The 23,609-nt window shown below is 44.0% G+C and overlaps 1 protein-coding gene and 1 pseudogene across 2 annotated transcripts in view; both read right to left on the bottom strand.

Annotated features, from left to right (window-relative positions):
- The window catches only part of Syt9 (synaptotagmin 9), a 180,265-nt gene extending 167,308 nt beyond the window's left edge, over positions 1 to 12,957 (bottom strand). Inside the window, exon 1 of one of the 2 annotated variants that reach the window (XR_015638115.1) lies at positions 12,581 to 12,957. Coding sequence is in view for 1 of the 2 variants with exons in the window: in NM_053324.1 (NP_445776.1) it covers positions 12,581 to 12,725 (145 nt within the window). In the remaining variant the exon portion in view is untranslated. 2 annotated transcript variants of the gene reach the window in all.
- Positions 12,958 to 16,773: 3,816 nt separating this feature from the next.
- On the bottom strand, positions 16,774 to 17,890 carry Eef1a1-ps10 (eukaryotic translation elongation factor 1 alpha 1, pseudogene 10; annotated as a pseudogene).
- Positions 17,891 to 23,609: the final 5,719 nt, after the last annotated feature.

Genomic DNA, 23,609 nt, shown 5'->3' with positions numbered 1-23,609 from the left:
TTTTTTCTTTAATTTTTCTCCTCTCTTTCCCTTTTCAGGAGACTACTTAAACATTCCCCAGCTCTATCTTCCTTCCAAACCACTTAGTTCAAACTCACCAATGAGCCTCCTCATCATTTAGTAGATGGTCAGCCCTGGTCCCTGCCTTGATCACCTACTAGCTGAATTTCCTGCAGAAGATTATCCCATGCCCCAAGAAATCTTTCTTCACATTTAGCCACACACTCCTATTTCTTGTCCCACCCCCTAAACTTGCTGGTCCTTCTCAGTCTCCTTGTCAGTGGTCGCTCATCTCTGATAAGTTGTGTGAGATCTACCTTCATTTGTCCTTGATCAAGGCTGTGGTTTGAATGTTCATCCACACCCTGCCCCCAAATTCACATGGCGAAACGTAGTCACCAAGCAACAACTTTAAGATGAGGCCTTTTAGGGAGGACCAGAACATAAGGATAGAGGGCTAAGGTACAGTTCAGTGAAGAGTGCTTCCATAGTATGCATGAGGCCATGGGTTAACTCCCAATACTGTTGAATATCAAAGTAAAAGCAGAGTACACACAGGGATGAGATTAGAGCCACTTGTAAAGAGGGTCTCAGAAAAACTAGGCATGGTAATACATGCCTATAATTTCAGAACTAGGAAGCAGGGACAGGAGGATTGAGAATCAAAGTCCTCTTTGGCTATATAGCAAAGTTGAAGCTAGCCTAGGCCACATAAAACTTTGTTACCAATCAATTAATCAATTGATCAATCAACCAAGGCCTGAGACAACATATGGTCCATCTACCATGTAAGTACACAGAGAGGAACTATCTGTGAGGACCTCACGTGATCCTGAGTCCATAAGGCCTTGAAGTTGATTTCCTGGCCTCTAGAACTATAAAAATAAAAATAAGAAACATTTGGTGTTTAGCTGTCTTTCTCCCCCATCTAGAATAATTTTGTTAAGAAAGGATGAAGAGACTAATACAGTACACCCACCTAATCACTGGGCTTTAAATTTTACCCATGTGACTTGGGTACCTAAGTATGTTTTCTGCTGTTGAGACCACTTCCCTAAACTCCTGGAAAGGGCATCAAACTGGCAATGTAATGATACCAGTCCAGCAGTCCTCCATCCTTTGTCTGTCACTAAGAACTGCCATTCACTAGCTTGGATTATTCCTGTCACACAAGTGCTGTTAGCTCCCCACACCTAAAACATATAAACCTCTCGCATGTCTCACCAGCAGCTATTTCTCCATTTATCTATTCTTTTTTCAGAAAGGGTCTCAGGTATCCCATGCCAGCCTTGAATTTGCTATGTAGGGTGAATGACCTTGAACTTCAGATTCTTCTGCCTCGACTGCCCAAATGCTAGGACTGGAGGCATGCAGTACTTTATCTGGCTTATGAAGTACCAGGGATCCTCAGAGCTTCGTGAGCCTTCTCTCAACTGAGCTACATGCTTAGCCCGATGGTCACATTCTTTACAATGGTCTCCAGACCCTACAATCTGCTTGAAGTCACCTTTCTGCCTTCCCCACCTACTTCACTATAACCCCACTGACCTCTGGCGGACACCTGGACATGCCAGGCATGCTCCTACATCGGGGCCTTTGTGCCTGCCATTCCCCTGCCTGGATGTTCCTCTTCTTGATGTGTATGTCTTACTCCAACATCTCCTTCTGACCCTGACTCATAAGCAACTTACACTCTTTCTATTTTTTATTTTTCCTTATAGTACATAGTAACACCTAACATACCCTGTAATTAATTTATATACAATACATCCCTGCCCATCATACCTGTTCCATGAGGGAAGGATTATGCTTTGTGTTTATATACTATTACTGCATATGCAACTGCACAGATTTATATACAATACTCTGAACATCTAGCCATTGCATGTGGTCATAATGTTACATGACATGCTGGTCAATAAGGGACTACATATATGGTATCATATTATTATAATGAAGAGAGGAAAAAAAAAACTCTTGTTCCTTGACTACATAAAAAGGCCATGATAAGAAAATGGCCCATACCATCAGACTTGCATGAATCTGTGCTTGCAAAACAATGAAACTGCCTAAAACTGCACTTCTCAAACCATTTCCCCATCAGTGACATGGTACTGCACATACAACAGAGCCTGGCACATCGTAGACGCTCAACAAATAGAAATGAATGACACCCTTAATAACCTGTGCACTCAACTTCCACCCTGATTCCAGAATGATCTAACTAAATGGTGAATCTGAGCTAGGCATGGTGTGCATACCTCTGGTCCCTGTATTCAGGTAGAAAGGCAAGAAGGTTGAAATGAGTTTAAAGCCAGCATGGGACACACAGTTCCAAGCCGGTTTTGGCTACAGTGCAAGATCCTACAAAAAAAAAAAAAAAGAAAGAAAAGAAAAGAAAAGAAAAGAAAAGAAAGAAAGAAAGAAAGAAAGAAAAATCTTCTCATGTCAGTCACTAGATGGAAACCCTTCATTGGTTCTGACTGCATGATGCAAACTGAAATGTGTTCTGAAGGCAGGCATGTCTTATAAGTATCAAAAGCAAAGTGTGTGTGTGTGTGTGTGTGTGTGTGTGTGTGTGTGTGTGTGGTGTGTGTGTGTGTCTGTGTGTGTGTGTGTGCCTGTGTGTCTGTGTGTGTGTATTACAGATATGAACAGGAGATAAGTTTGTGACTTATAGGCATTTGATTTAATTATTTTTAAAAAGTGCCTATTACTTAGTGGTTCCCCTAGAGAGGAGGAAAAGTCATTTCCACAGCATGGCTTTGTGGCTCCAGGGCAGGCCTCCTATACTTACATCCTGGTCTCTAGTGACACAGAGAAAACAGACAGTGCATGTCCATGCACCAGGCAACTGCAATGCATTCAAACATGCAACCATTTCATTGTTGAACAACCAGGAAAGGTAGCAAGATGTCACCGTTGCCATCATCAGAAATTATATCTGGAACCCAGATGTTTGAGCCAGATGTCTAAGCTTGCTAAAGGCAGTTTTTACAACTATATGAGGTAACTATACTTGAGTTTCAGAGTGGCATGACTGGGAATCTAAAATGGGAAACATTTAACAAGAGATTTCCTGTCTGTCAGGACCTTTCTTACCTTGGACAGGAAGAAACCTGCCAACTGGAACATGTCTCCCAAGAGGACACAGAAGACTTGAAAAGCTGCACTATAGAATTCCCCCTGCTGAACACTTCCTGCCTTACTCTGCTGAGATGGATCCTTTGGGCTCACAGCAGGACAGAGTACTTTCAGGTTTCCTGTCAGTATCAAAGCCCACCTAACCCCAGCCTCCCTGGACTCTGACAATGGCCCCCCAAGGACTTCTGTGATGGACCAGTGCTTACTACAACAGTCTCTCAGCCTTCCCAGCATGCACTGCGCTCGCTTACTATTACAGAGGATCCATTCTCTCCTGTTTTATGAGCTTTGATATTTCCTAGAATGCCCACCCCACCCACAAACAGACTTCCCTAGGAAGCCTTTAAAGACCCACTCAAGCTAGCTAATTGCTTCTCTTCTCCTGCACTGTATCCAGTGCATGGCTCTGCTCATGCCTTTATTTTATTAATTGCAGTTATTATTTTATCTCAGTTCCATAGGGGCAGTAAGCCTGTCTAATGTGTCTTTCAATTACTCGTGCCTAAACTGGTACATGGTACTTAGAAGGCACGCAATGAGTGTTTCTGAACTTAATTTTCATTAGGAAGGAGTGATCATATCAGTGTGGCTAACATAAAGGCCACATGATATAAGTGAAATTGGATGAAATTAGGTGAAGTCACGGATGAATTTTCTAATTCTTCATATTCATATAAATAAAAGCATCACTTAGCATTGGAAGTGTTACAATGGTGGCAAGAGGACAGGGGACAGAAGGTCATTCTCAGTAATATAGTATGTTCAAGACCGGCTTGGCCTGCATAATACCCTGATCCCCAAAAAACAAAGTAGAACGAGAGGCTGTGGAGATGGCTCAGTAGATGAAGTACTTGCCACATAAGCAGGAGGATGTAAACTCAAATCCCCAGAGCCTGTGTAAAGCCATATGTGGGAGTATGTCTCTGCAAAATGTAATGTAGTGAACAAGAAGAGACCCCATCTCAAATGAGGTAGAAGGCAAGAACAGACACCAAGGTTATCTGACTTTCATACATGTGCCTGCACTCACATGTATACACATGAACACATGGAGATTATACATGCATGTGTGTATACCCGCACACAGACAAAAAGCAGAACGCACAGTACAATGGATTTAGTCAATCTGAATTAATTAAATCACTATACAGTGCTCCCCCAATAAGCTAATTTGATTGAACTTTTACATTTTAATAAATGCAAGTTTGTCAGAAAAGCATCAAGATTGCAAAACAAGACAACTAAAACCCAACAACACACAAATGCACCTTGGCAAGAATAAACAGAAAATTCATCTGGGAGGAACTGCTTAACTAGGCCTAACACAGTCAAAACACTCAATTCTACCAATGACAAACTACAAATTAAAATCACCAGGTAGCTACTTCAATCCTGTTGCATCAGCAGCCTCCTGCTCATGTTGCCTCTCCCACTGAGAGTGAATTTACTGCTGATATGTAACAGGACTAAATGACATAGGTCCACTAGAAATCAATTTAAATTAATTATTATTTCAAAAGGAAGAAAAGCAGGGAAAGTATAGATAGAAATTGTTATCATACTAGAAAAAAACATAGAAGCACCACTGGGCATGGTGACATATATCCATAATCAGAGCCTTACCAGAAAGGAGGTAGGAGGATTGCCATGAGTTAAAGGCTAGCCTGGGCTACAGAGTGAGTCTAAGGCTAGCCTAAGCTACACCGTGAGACGTTGTCTCAAAGAATAACAACAACAAAAAGTGAGAGAGATGAAGAAAGTAAAAAAGAGAGACAGAAAAATTAAGAGATACAATATTCTAAAAAAAATGACAAAGTAAAAAACTTATATTCATTCTTTGGAAGATACATAGCAATCACAACAACAACAATAATTATAACTGGACAATAATCATAGAAATAATGGCTAACATTACTCAGTATTTATTGTAAGTATTTGATATGAATTATGATATACTGAGTTTCCTTGCCAACCTAATTAAATGAATATATAGGATGCCCGGTTCAAATTGAATCTCGGAAAACAGAGCTAACTGCTTTGTCTAAGTATGTCCCATGCAATACTGTATGCTGTTTATCTCAATTTTAAATTGAGCTGACATCTAGTACTTTACCTGGATCCTGTAAATTGTAATCCAGATACTAGCAATCCAATTTACCAGTGAGAAAACAAGGACACGGAGGTGAAGTAAAAGGCCTAAAAAGAGTGTGACCATAGACCATCACTGAAAGGAAAACAGGCAAGAAACTATGACCTGTGATACCACGTACCTGTATACATCAAACAGATACCTGAGTATTTATTCTGAGCAGGGAACTGTCTTAATAGGCTGCTCCCATTCTATCCAGTAATAATAGTGAAACCTTGTGCTCAAGGTCACTAAACTAACCCGTAAGTATAGGGTTAGATTCTGGCTCTAATGCTCGTGTCCAGTCCGCTTTATCATACTGATTTCCTCGGGTGTAGTCCTTTTGTTTGTCTTCTTTTCTTTTTCATTTTGACTTGGCATTTAAGAAGGCTTACTGCTCTTGCAAAAGACCCATCACCTCCATGATGATTCACATCTGCCTGTAACTCCAGTTCCAGGGAATTTGATATGCTTCTGGCATCCAACGGTTCTTGTGTGCCATGCGCTGCACACAAACTCATGTAGCACACAGATATACAGAGAAATAATAAATAGAAAAATGTTTCCTGCCAGCGTTGCTATACAACTCTTCATGTAAAGGCATAGTGACACACTCTTTGATATCAGCACTTTGGAAGCTAAGGCAGGAGGATCAATTTACGCTTGGGGTCAACCTCAGCCATCAGGTAAACACAAGGCCAGGCAGCCTGTATTAGAGATCAAGACCCTGTCTTAAAATACAAACGAATAAAGCAGGTCCTAGTGGCAAATGCCTTTAAACCCACCACTCAGGAGGCAGAACCAGGAAGAACTCTGTGAGTTCAAGGCCAGTTGGGTCTACAAATTGAGTTCCAGCACATGCACACACACACACACACACACACACACACACACACACACACACACACAGCGGCATGCATGCCCACCTTTGTATATAGACACAGCTCAGTTTCTTAGTTTGCCAACCATGTGATAAAATCCATGCACTGGCACACAAGAAGGTTTCAAATACACCTTCAAAGCCTGCTTCTCTGAGTTTGCTTTGGTCTAAGGTCACGTCCCTAGTTTCAACCATGACATACATGAAATGGAGAGACGATAGTGCTTGCTTATAATCCCATCACGAAGGAGGGTAAGCGATCAAGGTCAGTCTCAGCTACACACTGAGTTAAAGTCCTGGCCTTCATGAGACCACCATCCCCTTAAAAAGAAAACAAGAAAAGAAAAAGAAAAGTTATGATATACAGTGAGAGCTCCGAGGAAGAACAATTCCCATTGGGAAAACATCTGCATAATTCAAGTTGTGCCTTCATTCAGAATACAGAAACACATGCTCCACGCTTAAGTCTCTCACAATGTGATTGCTCTCCTGACTTAGTCCCCTTTATGCACCCTGAACTTCTGAACCGCTTCATCTGATGAAGAAATGTGTGTCTATTTTCCCTAGCTAATCACACGACAACCAGGCTGGCTCACACACGGGGTGCCAGCGTGCTTTCTTTCCAGCGGTACCACCTGTGCGCTACCCCAGGGCACTCCTCCACCCTCAGCTCCATCTTTCCTTGAGATCCTGGCCCACATCAAAGTCTGTGCCTTTGACTGTCTATTCTGAAAGAGGCAGCTGGCTAGGAGCCTGCCTGCGGGGCCTGCACCAGGTTCTGCTTTCGTTTTTCTCTCTGGATAGTTACCTCGTGACTAAACCACTCACTGGTCCACGTAGAGGGATCCCACAGAGATAAAAACATACTTGTTTAGATAAAATATTTATGAAGAGACCCTAAAATGTCACTGAAGTAAATGCAAATTAGACCTTCACACACTGTACATCCAATATGCCACTCACTCCTTAAGACTACTTCCCCACTGCAATTGACGTTAATTTTAAAAAATTAACCTTACTGTGCATAATCACACCAACAGCTATTCCTAAAATTCCAGTATTTTAAGAATGATTCTTTTTACTACCTTGGAAAGTCTGCCTTAAGTGTCATATTTAATCGCAATGGTTATGAAGATTTCCCCTTAAAAACTATACTTAACTATTATTCTCCACACATTCCTCCTGATAAGAGATTTCACTATCATTCTGCATGAGGTTTTAGCAGTGAAGTCCTACATTCTGGTTCTTCAATAAAATATGATTTCGGGAAGGTTTCTCCCAGTGTACTTTTCGTCTGTTTCTCTGATCCTGAGACAGGGTCTCATGCAGCCCAGGCTGGCCTCAAATTCACTATGTAGTTAAGGCTGGCCTTGAACTCATGATCTGGTGTCTCTATCCACTAAGACCTGGGATTATAAACACATAATGCATGTCACAACATTTAGCTATTTTTTCTTTTAATTTAGCTGTAATGTGTTTTTGTTTGTTTGTCTGTTTTTACCTTAAAAGTAGATGGACACAATCAAGTCTTCCTCAAAATAAAAACTTGGCAAAATATTATCAAAAGTAAGTTAGGAATCAACTGATATGGGTAGTAGCTATATAGAGGCAACAGTCAAACTCCCCTGGGCTTTTAAGTCATTTATATGTATGTGTAAAGGAAACATGAGGTGAGCTGAGTTTGGTTGGCTCTGCTTTTGTCTGAGATTATAACAGTTTTCCTCTATCTGACTGGAAATCAGAATCAATCAAGAAATATAAGCAATATCCCAGGCCCCACCACCCCTGAGACTGGTTTAACTGGTCTAGGTTACAGCTCATTGTTAGGCTCCTGCTGTTAATTTTCTTTCTGCTGGAGTTCTTAAGCATTTCCATGCACTCGTCTGTCTCTCTGATCCTGAGACAGGGTCTCATGTAGCCCAGGCTGGCCTCCATATGCAGCCAAGGCTGGACACCGTGGAAGTGGGGCTTCCCATTACATAGTAGGAGTTAGCTGGAAGGATGAGCCACTTTTCAGCTGCAAACATTTTTTAGGTCTTTCCTTGGTACAGTTGATGAAAATATGCAGAAAAACTTCCAGAACATAACAGTGGACCATGAATGGAAACTAGGGCTGGATAAAGAATTCATAACCAAAATTCTAAGGTGACTAACTATGCACAGTTTAACCTCTGCTTGGAGGATTTAACCCACTGTTCATGCTCAGAATAAAGAAACTGGGTAAGAGGATGGATATTTTGAAGTATGTAGGAAATCTCCATTGACAATGGCTTTTGAGTTCTGAGTGGAGCCAGCTCTTTGGGTCAAAGCCCTCCATATCCGTGGATTAAACAACTGCAGATTAAGAACTCGTGGGGGAAATTGTGTCTGTATTGACCCTAGCCAGCCCTTGGTCTTTCCATTAGTCTGTAAATAGTACAGTAACAACTGACGTCATTTACACTATTAGGTATGAAAACCAACAGATTTTTCACAGTGCATGGGAGGATGTTCGTAGGTTGCATTCAAACATTAAATCATTTTGTATGATAGGCTTGAACGTCCTCAGATTTTCAAATTGTGGGATCACAGAAACAATATCTAAGGGACAGCTGCAAATGTGCCCTGACTGGTTAAGCCGAAAGTGTGGCTGTAGGCTGGGTTAAGTTTTTGCCTTTCACTTTCCCTATATAAGGCAATCATTTTAACCATGTGCCCTGCACCTGAATGTCCCACTGTCTCACCTGAAGGGCCTGCAAAAGTAAAGTGCAGACTCAGCAAGTGAGGAGCAGGCCTGGGACCTTGCATGTCTAACTAACACTTGAACCCAGATGCTGCTGGTGCAGGACAAATGCTTTGAGCACAAGACTGTTAAGAGTGAACCAAGTGAACCAACCTACATGACCACAATGAATCCATGCAGCCCTGTAAGCATCCCACAGAGCAGAGAACAGAAGGATAATAGAATTTGAAACTAGTAAGTGCATCCCCACATCCATTCTTTTTTAGATGTAGAAACAATGCAATGGACTTCTGATCCTTCTCTCCTAACAGCCAAAGACACAGCATGGAGAAAAGGAAGGAGAAATTCAAGATCAGTGAAGGCCGGGAGTGTAGCTCAGTGGTAGAACAAGAGGCCGTGGGTTCAGTTCCAACTGTGACAAGGATAAAAACAAGGAGACATTCAGAGCTCTCAGTTCTCTAGAAGGGAAAACCCTCAAAACAGCAAATGCATGGCACAACTAGTCAGCCCCTTGACAGTAAAGTCTCCAGTTACAAACTGACCATGGACCAATGGGTAATAAATGTTAGGCACCACTCGGCTGCAGGACAGCTTGGCTAACAGAAGAGGCATGGTGCGCTCAGGTACATACAAACCGCTAGACACAAAAGAGAACCTTCCTGCTTTCCCTCCCTTCTCTAAGCCTCTTCCTGAAACCTGCTGCTCAGTAAATGGAGTTGCTCAGGTCAGAAGGCTGCGAACCATCCTCAGCTCTTTCCGTCCCCCTGATGCCTCCTGTCAACAGATATTAGCGGTGGTACCTTTAAAGTGGTCCATAATCATTATATGTCAGCACCTCCATTAGGACCATGCTGAACTTTGCACCCCTTCCTGGTTTCTAAAACAGACCACTAACACCTGACTTTACGTTTGCTTTTCTACATACAGTATCTTCTCAGCACAGCAGTCTGCCTGAGACTTCTCTAAAACATCTAATGTTCGAATCTTACTCAGAGTAAAAAGCAAAGTCCTTCTAATGGTTTACAAACCCCTACATGATCTGCCCTAGCTAACCCTTGACCAGATTTCTTACCACGCTCCACCTCCAGCTGCACCTGAAGTCAGTGTTTTTTAAGTCACAGCAGCAATGCCCCTGCCTCAGAACCTTTCCACTTGCTCTTCCTGCTGCTTCACTTACTACACTGGCTTGTGAACCTGCCTTACCCCATCTCTGAAAAGGGGGAAAAAGCATCCTAGATGCAATGTCACCCTGCTGGAAATTGCCTGTTTTCTCCCTTTATAACTAAAATCTTTAATGGAGCCTGAGAAAACAGTCACCATGGGGTCACCAAGGATAGGCATCAGGCACGGAAGGCTGGAACACGGCATTCATGGGTTCTTTCACAAAAAAGGGTAGTCACCCATTTACGGAGAGGACTCTCTGGGGACCCATCAGGGCAGCTGTACATGGCTGTTCTGGGTCAAACTCTCCAACAGCAGGGGTGCTGCTTACCTAGCACTGTGCAGTGCAGCCTCTTTGGCACTCAGCTTTAGGGCTCAGAGATTAAGGGCACCTCTGGGTTTGCACGGACAGCTTCAGAGGAATGGATATACACTCATGAGATGTGTGTGAGAATTACTGTGAGCAAGGTGAGGAAGGGAGAGAGTGGACTGAGCAGATGTGCCCTCCAGGAGAGGGTGGCGCGCTGCGAGCCGTGTTTGCCTGTAAATCCCTCCCACGTCTTAATGTCAGGGCCCTTCCCCTGTCTGTCTCGTGCTCCTTCGCCTGTCTTGTGCTCAGGCTACTTCCGGGCACAGTGGAAAGAGCCAGAGGGGCAGGAGCTACCTCAAAGCCATGTGCCCTAGTTTAAGCAGAACACAGCTTTCAGGAAGTCGGGGGACAGCAAGACAGTCCCTCATCAAAAGCCATTTCCCAGCCCAGGAACCAGAGCTCCTGTTGTAAGGAGTATCCTTGGGACTCTTCCTCCAGGCCCAACCAGTGCGGGAACTGGGAGAGTCTGGGCAAATGGGAAGTAGACACTTCATTAAAAGGAAGAGAGAGAGGAGAGAACTGACCAGAGAGATGTGGCGTGTTAAAACCCAATTCAGAGACAGGCTGCATCTCCCTTGGCTTGCAAAGCCGAAGATGACAACTTGTCTGAGATAACAAGGAAAATCTGCCACACGGGAGCAGGAACACAGAGAGGTTTCGGCACTAACATGAGCTTTGGGGAAAGTGTGTGAATAATGGGCTTGGTCTTGATATGTCAGCACAGAACACCCCACACTTGGGGCATCTGTCTGGGATTCCTGTGGGTAGCCGAGGCACTGCCGTTCATGTCTGTGGTCTGTAAGGCACATGCTCATCCATTAAGGAGCCGCACAGAGGCTGGACAACCAAGCCTCCTGGGAAATCATTGGAATCTGTATTTCTCCACTCAATTCTGCCCTTTGGAGTAAAACATTAGAGATCATTTGAGAAACTTCTTAATGTAACCACAGGCATGAAAAATAGATCCTTTGAGTACAGAAAAAATGTGACAAACTTTTAACACTTGCCTTCGCCACACACATTGAGCGTGTCCTATTAAAGGTAGGCTATTTAAGTCAGCTCGTTCCTCGTTAAGAGTCACGTGATTCTTTATCCTTTGTAAACGTATTTTTATATAATGAACTGGCTTGAAGTGAGAAATGCTCATATTTACTCGTTTGCACAACAATAGCTTATTGCCAATGTTTACACACAGGAACATTAAGGCAAAGGCCCTTCTCTCATCTCATTTTTAACAATCTAACCATGATTTGCCTTTTAAGATTTAAAACACTTAGATTGGGAAAATATTCGAGAATATGAGTCCTCCAGCTGAGAAGATGCTCAGGAAATATCCGAAAGGAATGAATGTATCTTTCCGGAATGAATGCATCTTTCCAGTGCCCAGTGATGAGTAAGAAGACAGTGGGACTTGAAAACTGCTCAAACAAAACACCTTCCTCTGACCTTAATTGGTCAGATGCCAAAGTAAGTGAACTTTCCAAAGTTAGAAGCCTCACAACTTTCTCTAGGACAACTGCCAGCTGCAGCAAGCCCACCACTCTACTGTGCCAGATTATCACTGCGAGCAAAACGGGAACCAAGGCCTCAGCGCCTGAACACCTTTAGACATGCAAGGAAAAGGTTCAGGCCCAGCTGCTGTAGACGTGTGGCTCCGGGGGCCGGCCCCATGCAAGATCTTGTCTGACCCTTTTCACAGTAGAGCCAGGGAAGGAACTGGGCACTCAGGTTGAGCAGCTCCGGGTGGAAATCAGCTGCAGCCCGGCTATACCAAACTCTCAACTTCCCAGAGTTTCCTTGGCTCTCAGATCCCACTCCCAGCTCGGAGGCCTCCACGGCCTCCCCTGGTTCCTGGGCGCCAGTGAGAGAAGTGGCGGGTGCAGCCCTGAGCTCAGGAGCCGCCCCCAGGAACCGAGCGCAGGTGGCGGGCGTGGCTCCTTCAAGCCTGCCCCAGCCCACCCTGGCTCGGCCTCCGCGCAGCAGCCTCCGCCCGAGTTCGCCGGGTTCCAGCATCAGGCCATGGGTGAGCTGCTTGTGGAGACCTACTTGGGCTCAATGGTCACCCACTGCCCTTCACCAGTCTGCGTCGCTATCCCGCCTCAGGCCCTGGCTAGGTTCCCCAAGTCCCCATCTCAGGGCCCTCGGGTCGCGTCCGGCAGCGGCGGCGGTGCTTACCTGGGTCGCGGAGCCGGGGTCTGGCACGGTCCCGCAGGTGGTAGATGAAATCTTGGCAGCTGTCGTGCTCCAGGGCCCCTCGGGCACAGAGCTCGGCCAGCAGCTGCAGCGCCTGGTGACAGAGCGCGTCCCTGGCCCCGGGCATCGCCCCCCCGCATCCTCGGACCGCGCCGGGCAGGCGGGCGCGGGAGAAAGCCCTCCGCCTGCCAGCTCAGAGCTGCCGCTGCCGCCGCCGCCGCTGCCGGCCGGTCCGCGCTCCCCGCCCGAGCCGCAGCGCCAGCCGGGTCGGCCTCCCACCGGTTGCATGCAGCTCTCCGAGAGCCGCTCGCTCGGGCTTTCTCCGTCTCCCGCGCGGCCCCTCGTCCCTCCCCCGGCGCGGAGGGGAGGCGGCGCCGCACAGCCCAGCGCGCCTCTCCGCGCTCCGCCCGCTACTCGCGGCCGTCGGGGGCGGGGCCGGGTCAGGGGTGCGCGCCGTGGGCGGGGGTTCACCGCCGCTGCAGAAAAGGCGCGCCAGCTAGGGACCCGGGACGGGGGCTCTAGCCCACTGCAGGAGAAGAGCCTAATTTCGCTCCGGACCTTGCGCTCTGAACGGCCGCGCCCAGGATCAGGAAGTACGAGCCGGCGCGCGTGCCAGACGCTCTTGACACCCCATTTCTCCGCCCAGATGCAAACCTAGCATTCCTCTGGCCTCTGGAGCCCCGCGTGGGTCCAAGCTCATTCTTTGTTATATAGAGCGAAGGCTGAGGGTAGACAACACCTGCCGAGTTCTCAGTACCTTCTTTAAACTTGGAAAGCGCAGTCTGAGCAGAAACTGCGGGCCCAGTAGTGTCACGCGTCCAAATGCAGGGTTTGGAGCCAAGATTTTCCAACAAAGAACGGATGTCCAGCGTGGTGGTGATTTGGAGAAGGTGGAGGCTCCGATAAGAAATGAGGACAGATGCTTGACCCTCCAGAAAGACGCAGGGGCTCACCTGGAGCTTTGCAGGTCCTGACTGGTTTTCTAAGAAGCTGACTGGAAAAGCGAAGATTGCCAGCATTTCCCTGGCACAGGAGACAGAGGATCCAGAATTTGTGGATGCTTGGAAAGACCTCTGTCACCTCTCATCTACCCATCTCTTCATTTGTTAGGCACTAAGCCCAGAAATAACCACAAATTATTTAGCTTGTTTGTGTGCTCAAGGCACTGTGCCACAGCCTTCTGTATAGTTTCATTTCATTCTCTAGCTAGCCTTGAACGTGTGTGTTCCCCCACGCTGCCATTAAAACAGCAGACTCAGAGAGGTGGTACTTGCCCAAGTTCATAAGAGACTTCTCCCCTACCCTTTCTCCCTCTCCCTCCCTGCCTCTCATCTACCCTCTCCTTTCTTCTTTCTCCCTGCTTCTCTTACATATTTATATAATCCGAATGTCAAACTTCATTCTAGAACAATTAACTAGGACTCGTACCCATAAGGTTGTCTGTCTAAGAATGTCTCATAGAAAATCATATTGCAAATAAAGAACATTTGCTCAACAGACAAAGTTTGACGTTGTGTGGGGAGCAGTACTGGGCGTGGTGGAGTTTATATCGGAGTAATAGAGAATGGCAACTGTAGTTATAAAGGTAACCCCAGAGAGCTGTGAAAAGGCACGTAGACTCTTTGCTAGTTTTCTATTTTTAGTTTATTTTCCCACTTCCTAAACTTTTTCGTTAAAAACTAAGGCATAGGGCTGGGATTCAGATTAACTGGAAGAGTTGCTTGTCTTCCATACTCAAGGCTCTGGATTTCATCCCTTGAACCAAACAACAACAACAACAACAAAACAAAGCAAAAAAAAAAAAAAAAAGTATAGTCACATGCCTATAATCCCAGCACTCAGAAGGTGGAGGCAGGAGGACCAGAAGCTCAAGGTCATCCATAACTACATTCTGTAATAGTCTGGGCAACACATGCCACAAACAAACAAAAACACCTAAGACAAAAACAGCGCACTGTGAATGAGGAAACTATCTGAGAAGGAGACAGTAAGGGAGACTGAGCTGGTGCTCCCCTTCCAAAGGAAGGGAGTTGGGGAGGGGCACGCAACAAGGGTGGTGCCGCAGAGAGGAAGATGGTGCATGAAGAGGGGAAGTGCATGTTGAAGTCAGTAGCTTACTCTTACGGCATGATGTCCGAAAGTAGCTGAAAGCTGTGAACTCAGTAATAACTCGAAGAGATTAAGATCTGGTGACAGCCTAGACCAGACCAGAGGCAATGGCTGATTCCAGAACCGCTCAAATTTGAAAGGCATTTCAAATATGAGCAAGACTGTAACCAGTAGGATCTGAAAGAAACAAAGGCATAGACACTTTAAGTGGGTGCTGGGTTTAGTAGCCCAAATTTGTAATCCCAGTCCTCAGAAAGGTAGAGGGAGGAGGATTCATTTAAGTTCGAAGCCAGCCAGGTCTACATAGCGTGTTTTAAGCTAGCCAGAGATACACAATAAGACTCAAAATACAAAACAAACAAAACAATGTTCACCCTAAAATAAAACAAAAAACAAACCACAACATAAAAAACTCCCTGAAATCTCCAAAGATTCGAAAGCATACCTGGGACATATGTGGGTTTCTAATGACAATTAGATGCTAGCCTAGAGTTGAAAGACGGGGGTCTGTCAGTCATTATTGGGGAGGAGAAAGTGAGTTGCCATATTGAAGGTTACTCCCAGAAAAGGGTGGGTAGGAGGTAACTCGAGCCTTTAAAGGTGACTCAACAAGAGGATGGAAGTAGTAATTAGAAAAGTTAGAAGGAAATTTACAGACGTCCAAGGAGGAGCGTTTGATGGAAGTGATTGACAACGGTCAGCTTTAGAGTTTAAAGGAAGAGGGGAATCTCAGGTGTGTCCTTAGAGCTAAGCATTCTGGTGCATGCCTGTAATCACGCCCACGGGAGGTAGAGGCCAGAGGATCAGGAGTTGGAGGCCAGCTTGGGCTACTATCTGAAAACAAAAACAAAAACAAAAACAAAAACAATGTATTTTTCTTTGAATTTTTTTAGTGAGTGAGTCTCGGAATTTTCTGACAGGTTTTCACTCAAGTTGTTCACCTTTAATCAAGTTGTAGCATTCTTCTCTCTACTCAGACTAAGTACCCTCTCAGCAGGCAGGAGTGATACCATGATGCCTAGTACTGGAAACCTAGCTAACTTCTAAATGCTAGTGAAGTCATGCTCGGTAGAGCATCATCTACAGTTACTAAGATACTAACCCAACATGATCCCTGACAACAGTCTGTAAACATTTGTCCCTATACCCACGGATACTTCACCCCTCCCCAAGGAAACTTCTGTTTGCAACAGACAGAAACAACTTCAGACAACCACGAGCAGGCACAATACAGAGTTGTGGAGCCCAGTCCCAACTGATACACTTACAAAACATGCTTGTACCTACCCTCAGGGAACATTACAGGAGAAGGGCAGACAGATCGTAAGAGGGAGAGGATCAGGGAGTTTGCTGTGTGATTATGTCTCCTAGTAATGTTAAAAGCTATGCTCATAAACTCTTACCAGTATGGCTTCTCAAATGTGAGTTGAACAGGAAAAACACCAATAGGTAAGCCAAACTGGATGGGGAAAAGCCCACTAGGCCTCAACCCTACACAAAGAACAACAGGCAACTGAGACTGGGAAGGAGAGGGGGTAGGACAAGGAAGAGCACACCAACTGGAAACATACATACAAGTAATTGAATACGGACTGAGCAGCTTATATTTAGGAATGTGTGTGTGTGTGTGTGTGTGTGTGTGTGTGTGTGTGCGTGCACGCATACACACTATACATATATACATATACTAACAACTAGTGAAACAAAGAGGCCGTGAATTTGAAGAAGAATGGGAGAGGTATATGGAAGGAAGAGCTCGGAGGAAGGAAAGGGAAGGGGGAAATGCTGTAATTAAATTATAATCCCCAAAACAAATAAAAAAATACTGATTTAAAAACTAATAACTTAAACTGAACACACAGGCACAAATGATCCATAAAACATTTTCCTTTCCCTCTGAAGGTTTTGACAGTGCATTGGGATCATTAACTAGCCTTCTACTATTACTTAAATGGCTGTTTAGGCAAACCGTTCTGAGGCCATTCCTCCACCATTGATAAACCTACAATTGGATTGGTGTTGGGGATAATATTCATTTAGTCTTCTGAATTTTCTGAGCATTTTGGTTACCTTGCCATCTCAGTAGCCTTCTTATCTATAGTTTTGATGACACCCACAGAAACTGCTTCATGGCACAAAGGGCAAAAGGACCCAGGGGGAAATAGTGGGAGAAGCTCCTGATACCTGTGGGCTGGCCTGGCATCATATCAATAATGGCTACATAGACCAGATTCTGAGAATGTAGGGCCATTTTCCAGCTTCTTACCAGAATAGAGATCAATCTTTTCTGCAAGCTTAGCACACTTGCATGCTATGTGAGCTACATGACAGTTCAATACAGGGGCAAAGCCAGTGTTAATTGGGCCTGAAATGGTCAATCATCTGAGCAATGAAGTCACCTGCTTCCGTTGATGGGTCCCTCTTGCTGCTACCAGCAGCAACATTGTCACATACAACATCTTTGACAGAGGACATTTTCTTTACATTGAAGTCCACATTGTCCCCAGGAAGAGCGTCACTCAAAGCCTCATGGTGCATTTCAACAGACTTCAGTTGTGTGACACTGACTGGAACCCCATGCCAAGTTTGACAACATCAGTCTCCATTCCACCCACAGTGGTAGTAACAATACCACCAATGTTGTAGGCATCCTGGAGGGGCAGTTGCAGACTTATTGTGGCAGGATACAACTCAAAGCTCCCAACAGTGTGGCTCTACCCAAATCATCATCTTCATAGGTGACCTTCCTTGAATCAAGACATACTGGCGCTTGGACCCAGCATGTTGTCACCACTGTAACTAGATATGTGCACAAAGGTCAATTTTCTTGAAGTAAGTTCTGCTGACTTCTGGCTGTAGGGTGGCTCCATGGATCCCACATTGTTGGCGCCAACAATGAGCTATTTCCTTCAGTATGTGAGCCAGGAAGACCTCCTCACAGATTTGCCCATTAAAAATACCAGAGTCAAATTCAACACCAGCACAACAATCTGTAATCATGTTTTTAATCGAGTCACTGTGTCTGGGGTCATTGATGATCATCACTTAATACTTGATGGTCTCGAATTTCAACAGGGAGATGACAATAGTGACACCAAGCTTACATTCACATTTCAGTTTGTCCAAGACCTGGACATGGCCTTTTCCCACCTCAGTGCCAAGTGCCCTTAAGATCAAACACATACTAAGACATTAAAGACGTAAAATAGAGCACAACCAGCATATGAGAAGTTAAAATGTGTGGACCCAGAGTTTATCAGATAATACTAATATGTTCACAATGAAATTCTTATGGAGATTCCCCAAAGTAATGCATCTAAATCTATTAAAGTACAAATAAATACATTTTGAACTGTGCTATTAACTATCATGCATATATGTATGTGTGAATGTATGTCAGACAAACAGATAGAAGTAGATAGAATCTTATAGTCTCAGATAGCCCAGGAAAACCTTGAACTCCCTATGTGGCCAAGAATGATCTTATGATCTTCCTGCATCCACCTCTAGAGTGCTGAGCTCACTGGTGTGCTCCACCATACACAGTCTTATATACTTTTCTTGCTGCTGTTTTAGATCTACTGTAATGTACTTGGTACAAAACACATTTCTTCATCTGTTATTCATAGCATCCCAGACTGAGATGTCATGAGCTACAGAACATTTTCATTCAAGAATAGACTATAATGAAACTGAAAAATTCCTATCACTCAAGTGATGTCTTAGCTATAAAAATGTTACAGCCCACTGCATTGCTCATCTTGGCAATGTTGGCATAAACAAACCTACTTGTATTGCTAGTTACATAAAAGTATAGGTTGCACAATTGGTACATAATACCAAGTACGAAAATGATTGTTACTATCTTATGTATATACTCTATTTTATATCATTTAGGGCTTAAATACTTCTATTTATTAAAACAGTTAACTGTCACACAGCCTTGAGATGGGTCCTTCAGGAGATATTCTAGAAGAATGTATTAACAGGATAGGAATTACAGCTCCATACCTGCTATTGTTCTAAATATCTTCCAATAGAATGAGATATGATATTAGAAGCCATGATGTTGATGACCATGACCTCGTGTATGTTTTGGCTAAAGCGAGCTTTATAGTGGGTTCCATACCAGCCTGACTCAAAAAGAAAATTGACTAAAAAATGTATGATACTTTCTGGGGAAGAAAATCTGTCAATGGTCTTACCCAGATGTTAAGCTTGACCATCAAACTGCCAGTCAAGACATGCCCATTGGTGCAATAGTGGCATGCCTGTTAGGGAAGTAGCCAACTACTTTCTGATTGGGTTGGAGAACTACATTCCAGAGGAGGAACTCCTACCTGGTACTGAAAAGTCCATGGCTGGGAAAGTCATAGGCCCTAGGAAAAGCACAAAACTTGTACTGTGCCAACTAGACATGGTGTCAAGCTGCCTTCTAAGTACTTGTATTTACATTCACAGATGAGTGCTGTTCCTAGCTTTGGTCAGAGAAATGACTGTTTGCAATGGGCAACAGTTAATACAGAAACTCATAACTGGTCAACATGCTGAAATTAAGTGATGATGAATGTTCATCCTTAAGTGGAACATTTGTTCCCTCCAAAATTCGGGGAACATCTTGGAAGAGAGAGAGGAAAGAATCTAAGAGTCAGAGGATGGGAAGGGGTACCATGATGTGCTGTCCTCTGATATGACCTAGAAGTTGTACCCATGAACTCATAGCAACTTATAATTGCTACACAAGCAATGCTTATATAAGACTAGATCTATCAACATTCCATCATAAATGGGAGAGTGGCTTATGAGATCCCATCTTTCCCTATGGAAGTATAAGAAATTCATTGTTGCTAGTGGGAGAGAAGGAGTCATATTTCTCAGAGTTGTTGCCACTAATATAAGTAACTCTTCCCCAAGTAAATATATACCAGCCCTACACACACCTACACATTCATGAAAGCAACCTTAATAAAATCCCCCCCCCACACACACACACAGTGAGAGTGAGAGAGAGGAGGAGGAGGAAGAGGAGAAGGAAGGAAGCTGTTGGGAAGAAAAAATGGCTCAGTAGGGAGGAAGAGATAAGAGAGGCTAGATAACAAGAACAACATGATTGATATACACATAGGTGTGAAATTATAGAAAATAAATACATTAAAAGAATTCTGATTCCTGAGAGTCACACTGGCCTACAAAGTAATTTCTTTAAAGTGTCCCAAACTCACACTGAGATTAAATTTCCACTGTAACTTATAGCTCCTTAGGGAAAGATGGGGTGGCGTGACAGAGAGGTGATTGGGTTCAGAGGGCTCAGGATGGAATTAATGACATTATTAAGGGACAAATTTGGCCCCTTTCTACTTCTTTGTTTTTTCATCTTTTTCCATGTCATGACAGCAACGGAAGTCCCTTGACTTCCTCTTGGACTCCCCAGCCTCCAGAATAGGTCTTGAAATTTGAAGAGAACTACAAATGACTACATGCAATAGCACATGTAGGTAGACTGAGGCAGTCTTGTGGCTACTTGAGACAAGGTAGTAAGTCAATAAGTAAAGAACAGACTTTCTGTCTCAGGTCTACTGTCACAGCAGCACCACACAGACCAGACCAGTGGCACTGTTACTGCAAATACTTCTGAAGAGGAAGCTTAAAGACTTTCAGTTTGCATGCAGAGGAAAAGCACCTTTGGAAAAAGACAGTTGATGGCAGCTATGACAGGCTGTGAGTGATGTCATTACAGCTGATAGTTCTTGAGCATGTTACATATTGTGTACTTAACACCAATTACACTGCATTTGATTTACGTTATCCCTTCATTTTATATATGAGCAAAGAAGTACAGAAAGATCCAGTAGCTCCCCCTCATAGCTTAGTCCTGAAAGCCAAGATTCAAATTGGAGACTGTCTGGCTCCAGGCCATCTATTTTCTTTTTGGGGTGGTGGTAGTGTTCATTTTTGCTTTTATGTGAAAGAGTCTTGTGTAGCTGAGGCTCACCTCAACCTCCTGATTTTCCTTTCTCTGCTCCCTGAGTGCTGGTATTGTAAGAGTGAGCCGCCCACACTCAGAATCTGATTTCTCTGCCACAGTGTTGCTTACCTTAAGGTGAAAGAGTATCTTTACCCTTAGCTTGAGACTGTGAAAGTCTCTTACCAACTTGGCCCTTGTGAAATCCTTTCTGAAATCTGGTGTCTAAATTGAGCCTGGCACGCCAGTGTCGCTTAGCATTTCTGATGCCGTCTAACACGTGGTGCTGTGTCTCTTGCCTCCTTTGGGCCTCGAGCTACTTTGCTTGGATGGTAGTATCTTGGATGCAGCAGACAAAATTCTGCATGTCCTGTGCATCCTCCACACTGTTCATCGACCACATGATGCAGACTCTGTGTAAAACCAAAGAGGTGATGCCATGGATGAGCTTTCAAGACTCAGACTCCACCCTGAAAGAGTGGTTTGGATGCCTAATGGCAGAAGTTCCATCAATCGCCATTTCTTCTGATTCAGTTCTTTACTAGATGGTTGCTTCCCCACAAAGGAAATGAGAGCCTAGCTATCTTTTAATGGCTGACACTGCTGGGAAGTAGCCAGAAATCTCCTCCTCATTCATTCTCACACTTGCCTCTGAGCTTGACATATAGTTCACCTTGACCGAGAGATTTGCAGTGACTTGGAGCTCATGTTCTGTGACCGCTGCTTTCTTGTCTTTGTCATTAGTCTCCTTTGAAAGCTGATAGCTTCATCCTTTCCTTTTAGGGTACGTTTTTCCTGAGATGAAATGGAAGCAATTGGGAACTTGGTAGCAACCGCTGCTTCCATTCAAGTGCTCTCATTATTACTCTAAGGAATGGATTGTTCTGTTTGGTTCAAGATCCTTTTTCCTCTGGCTGGACTGTGTGAGTCTCTTCTCGGTTGATAGTTGATGACTCCAAAGTTGTAACTATCATTCCTTATACTTAAAAGAAAGCAGAGTCTTAATAGCTCTATCATTTAAAGGCCACATCACAGTAGAAATGCCTGTGAAGGCCTGAAGGCAAAGCACTGGGCCCCAGACTTGGCACTCCTTTGCTATGTCTTCTCTGTAGTCATACAGATTTATATGTGTTTATTTGTTTGTAATGAAGCCAGTGGAGAGAGCTGAGGTCAGATTTCTGGACCTCATCTCCCTCTGCCATCAGGTAAAAAATGTTTTTTGAGATAGTCTCATACAGCCCAGGTTGGCCTCAAATTCCTTATGTAACAGAAGGTAACCTTGAATTTCTGATGCACCTACCTGCTCCAGCTGAGGTTACTGTCATTTGTTCCTGGTGTATACTGTGCTGGTAAAGTAACCAAGGACACTGCCAGCCTAAGTAAGCAAGAGCTCCACTACAACCCAACCTCCAGGCCCCAGATCAATAGCTTTTAAAAAACTGTGAGTGTGTGTGTGCGCATGCGCGCATATGTGTGTGTGTATGTGCGTGTGTGTGCGTGTGTGTATGTGTGTGTGCATGCGTGTGTGTACGTGTGTGTGTGTGTGTGTGTGTGTGTGTGTGTGAAAACAGCACTCATGTAGCTCAAGCTGGCCCTAATATTGCTATGTATCTGAGGATATCCTGTTGTCTCTATCTCCCACATTCTGGGATTACAAACTTGCTCTACCACATCTAGCTTTTCCTATCTTACTTGTTTGTTTGTTTTCCACACTAGTGTTTATTTTTAAAATTATATCATTAAAGTATTTTGAGAAATTTATAGTATTATGTTTACTTCATTTCTACTCCCACTTCTCCTCTAATTCTTCCCATGTTCATGCCCCACTCTTTCTCAATTTCATGGCCTCTTATTTTGTTATTATTATTGCTACAGACACACACACACACATATACACACATTCACATACATGCACACACACACACACATACACACACACCAGTATGCATGCAATGTACCTATGTGTATGAACATATTTATGCAACTGGTTGAGTCCCCTTAGTGTTGCTTGCTTGTTTGTTTTCACTGCTTTGATTGCTTCGGATTGGATAACCTACCAGGGGGACTGCCCCTGATACTACCTCTCCTTGTAGTCCTTAATTGATTGTAGCTCTTCATCTAGGGCCAGGCCAATCCAAGATGGCATGTCAATTGGGCATTTCCATATGCAAATCATGTTAAAGCTACCATAATGTTAGATTTCCTGGGTGCGGTTTTCCTGTCACTTATAGAAGATAATCATACAGCAGACAACCTAGACCTCTGGTTCCTGCAGTCCTCCCCGTCTTCTGTGATGTTCCCCGAGTCTTAGGTGTAGAGGATGCAAAGTGGAGGGTTTGGTACCTCACAGTCTGTTCTCCACACTTTGACCAGTTTCTGTAATGGCCTGTGTATGCTGTAGCAAGAAACTTTTTTTGATTACAGGAGCGAGCTTTACTTCAGAGGAAAGCCTGGAACATGATCAGAGTAGCAGCATCTGGGGGAGAAGAGCCCCTACCCCCAATCACATTTAATCAAGACAACCAATGTCCATTGAATGCCCATTAAGGTTGTTTTTTTAAATATAACTTCTGCATTGGACTTTGAATTCCATGATCAATAACCTTTCTACTTATATCTCATGTGAATTAGTTATGCAAAGTCATTGCTATCTGACATCAAAAACATTTTTCTGCATTTTTGTATAAAAACTTGATCCTCTTGTCACCACCATTCTTTATCCCTATTGAAAACTTTCTTGCTACCCCCTCTTAAGTTCCTTCTCATTTTATTTCCAGAAATATATTCTGGAAAGCATATCAAGAAGCAGTGGAGAATTTAGAATCCTAGAGGCTTATTTTTGTTATTTTAATTATTTTTACTGTCGATTTTAGCTCATGCCATGTGTCAGACGCTTTTTAAAATGCTATGAATTAGCTCATATAGTCTTCATGACAATTC

The sequence above is a fragment of the Rattus norvegicus genome, chromosome 1 (assembly GCF_021556685.1).
Source record: "Rattus norvegicus strain SHRSP/BbbUtx chromosome 1, alternate assembly SHRSP_T2T, whole genome shotgun sequence".
Classification (NCBI taxonomy): domain Eukaryota; kingdom Metazoa; phylum Chordata; class Mammalia; order Rodentia; family Muridae; genus Rattus; species Rattus norvegicus.
This window is presented reverse-complemented; position numbering and strand designations above follow the sequence as displayed.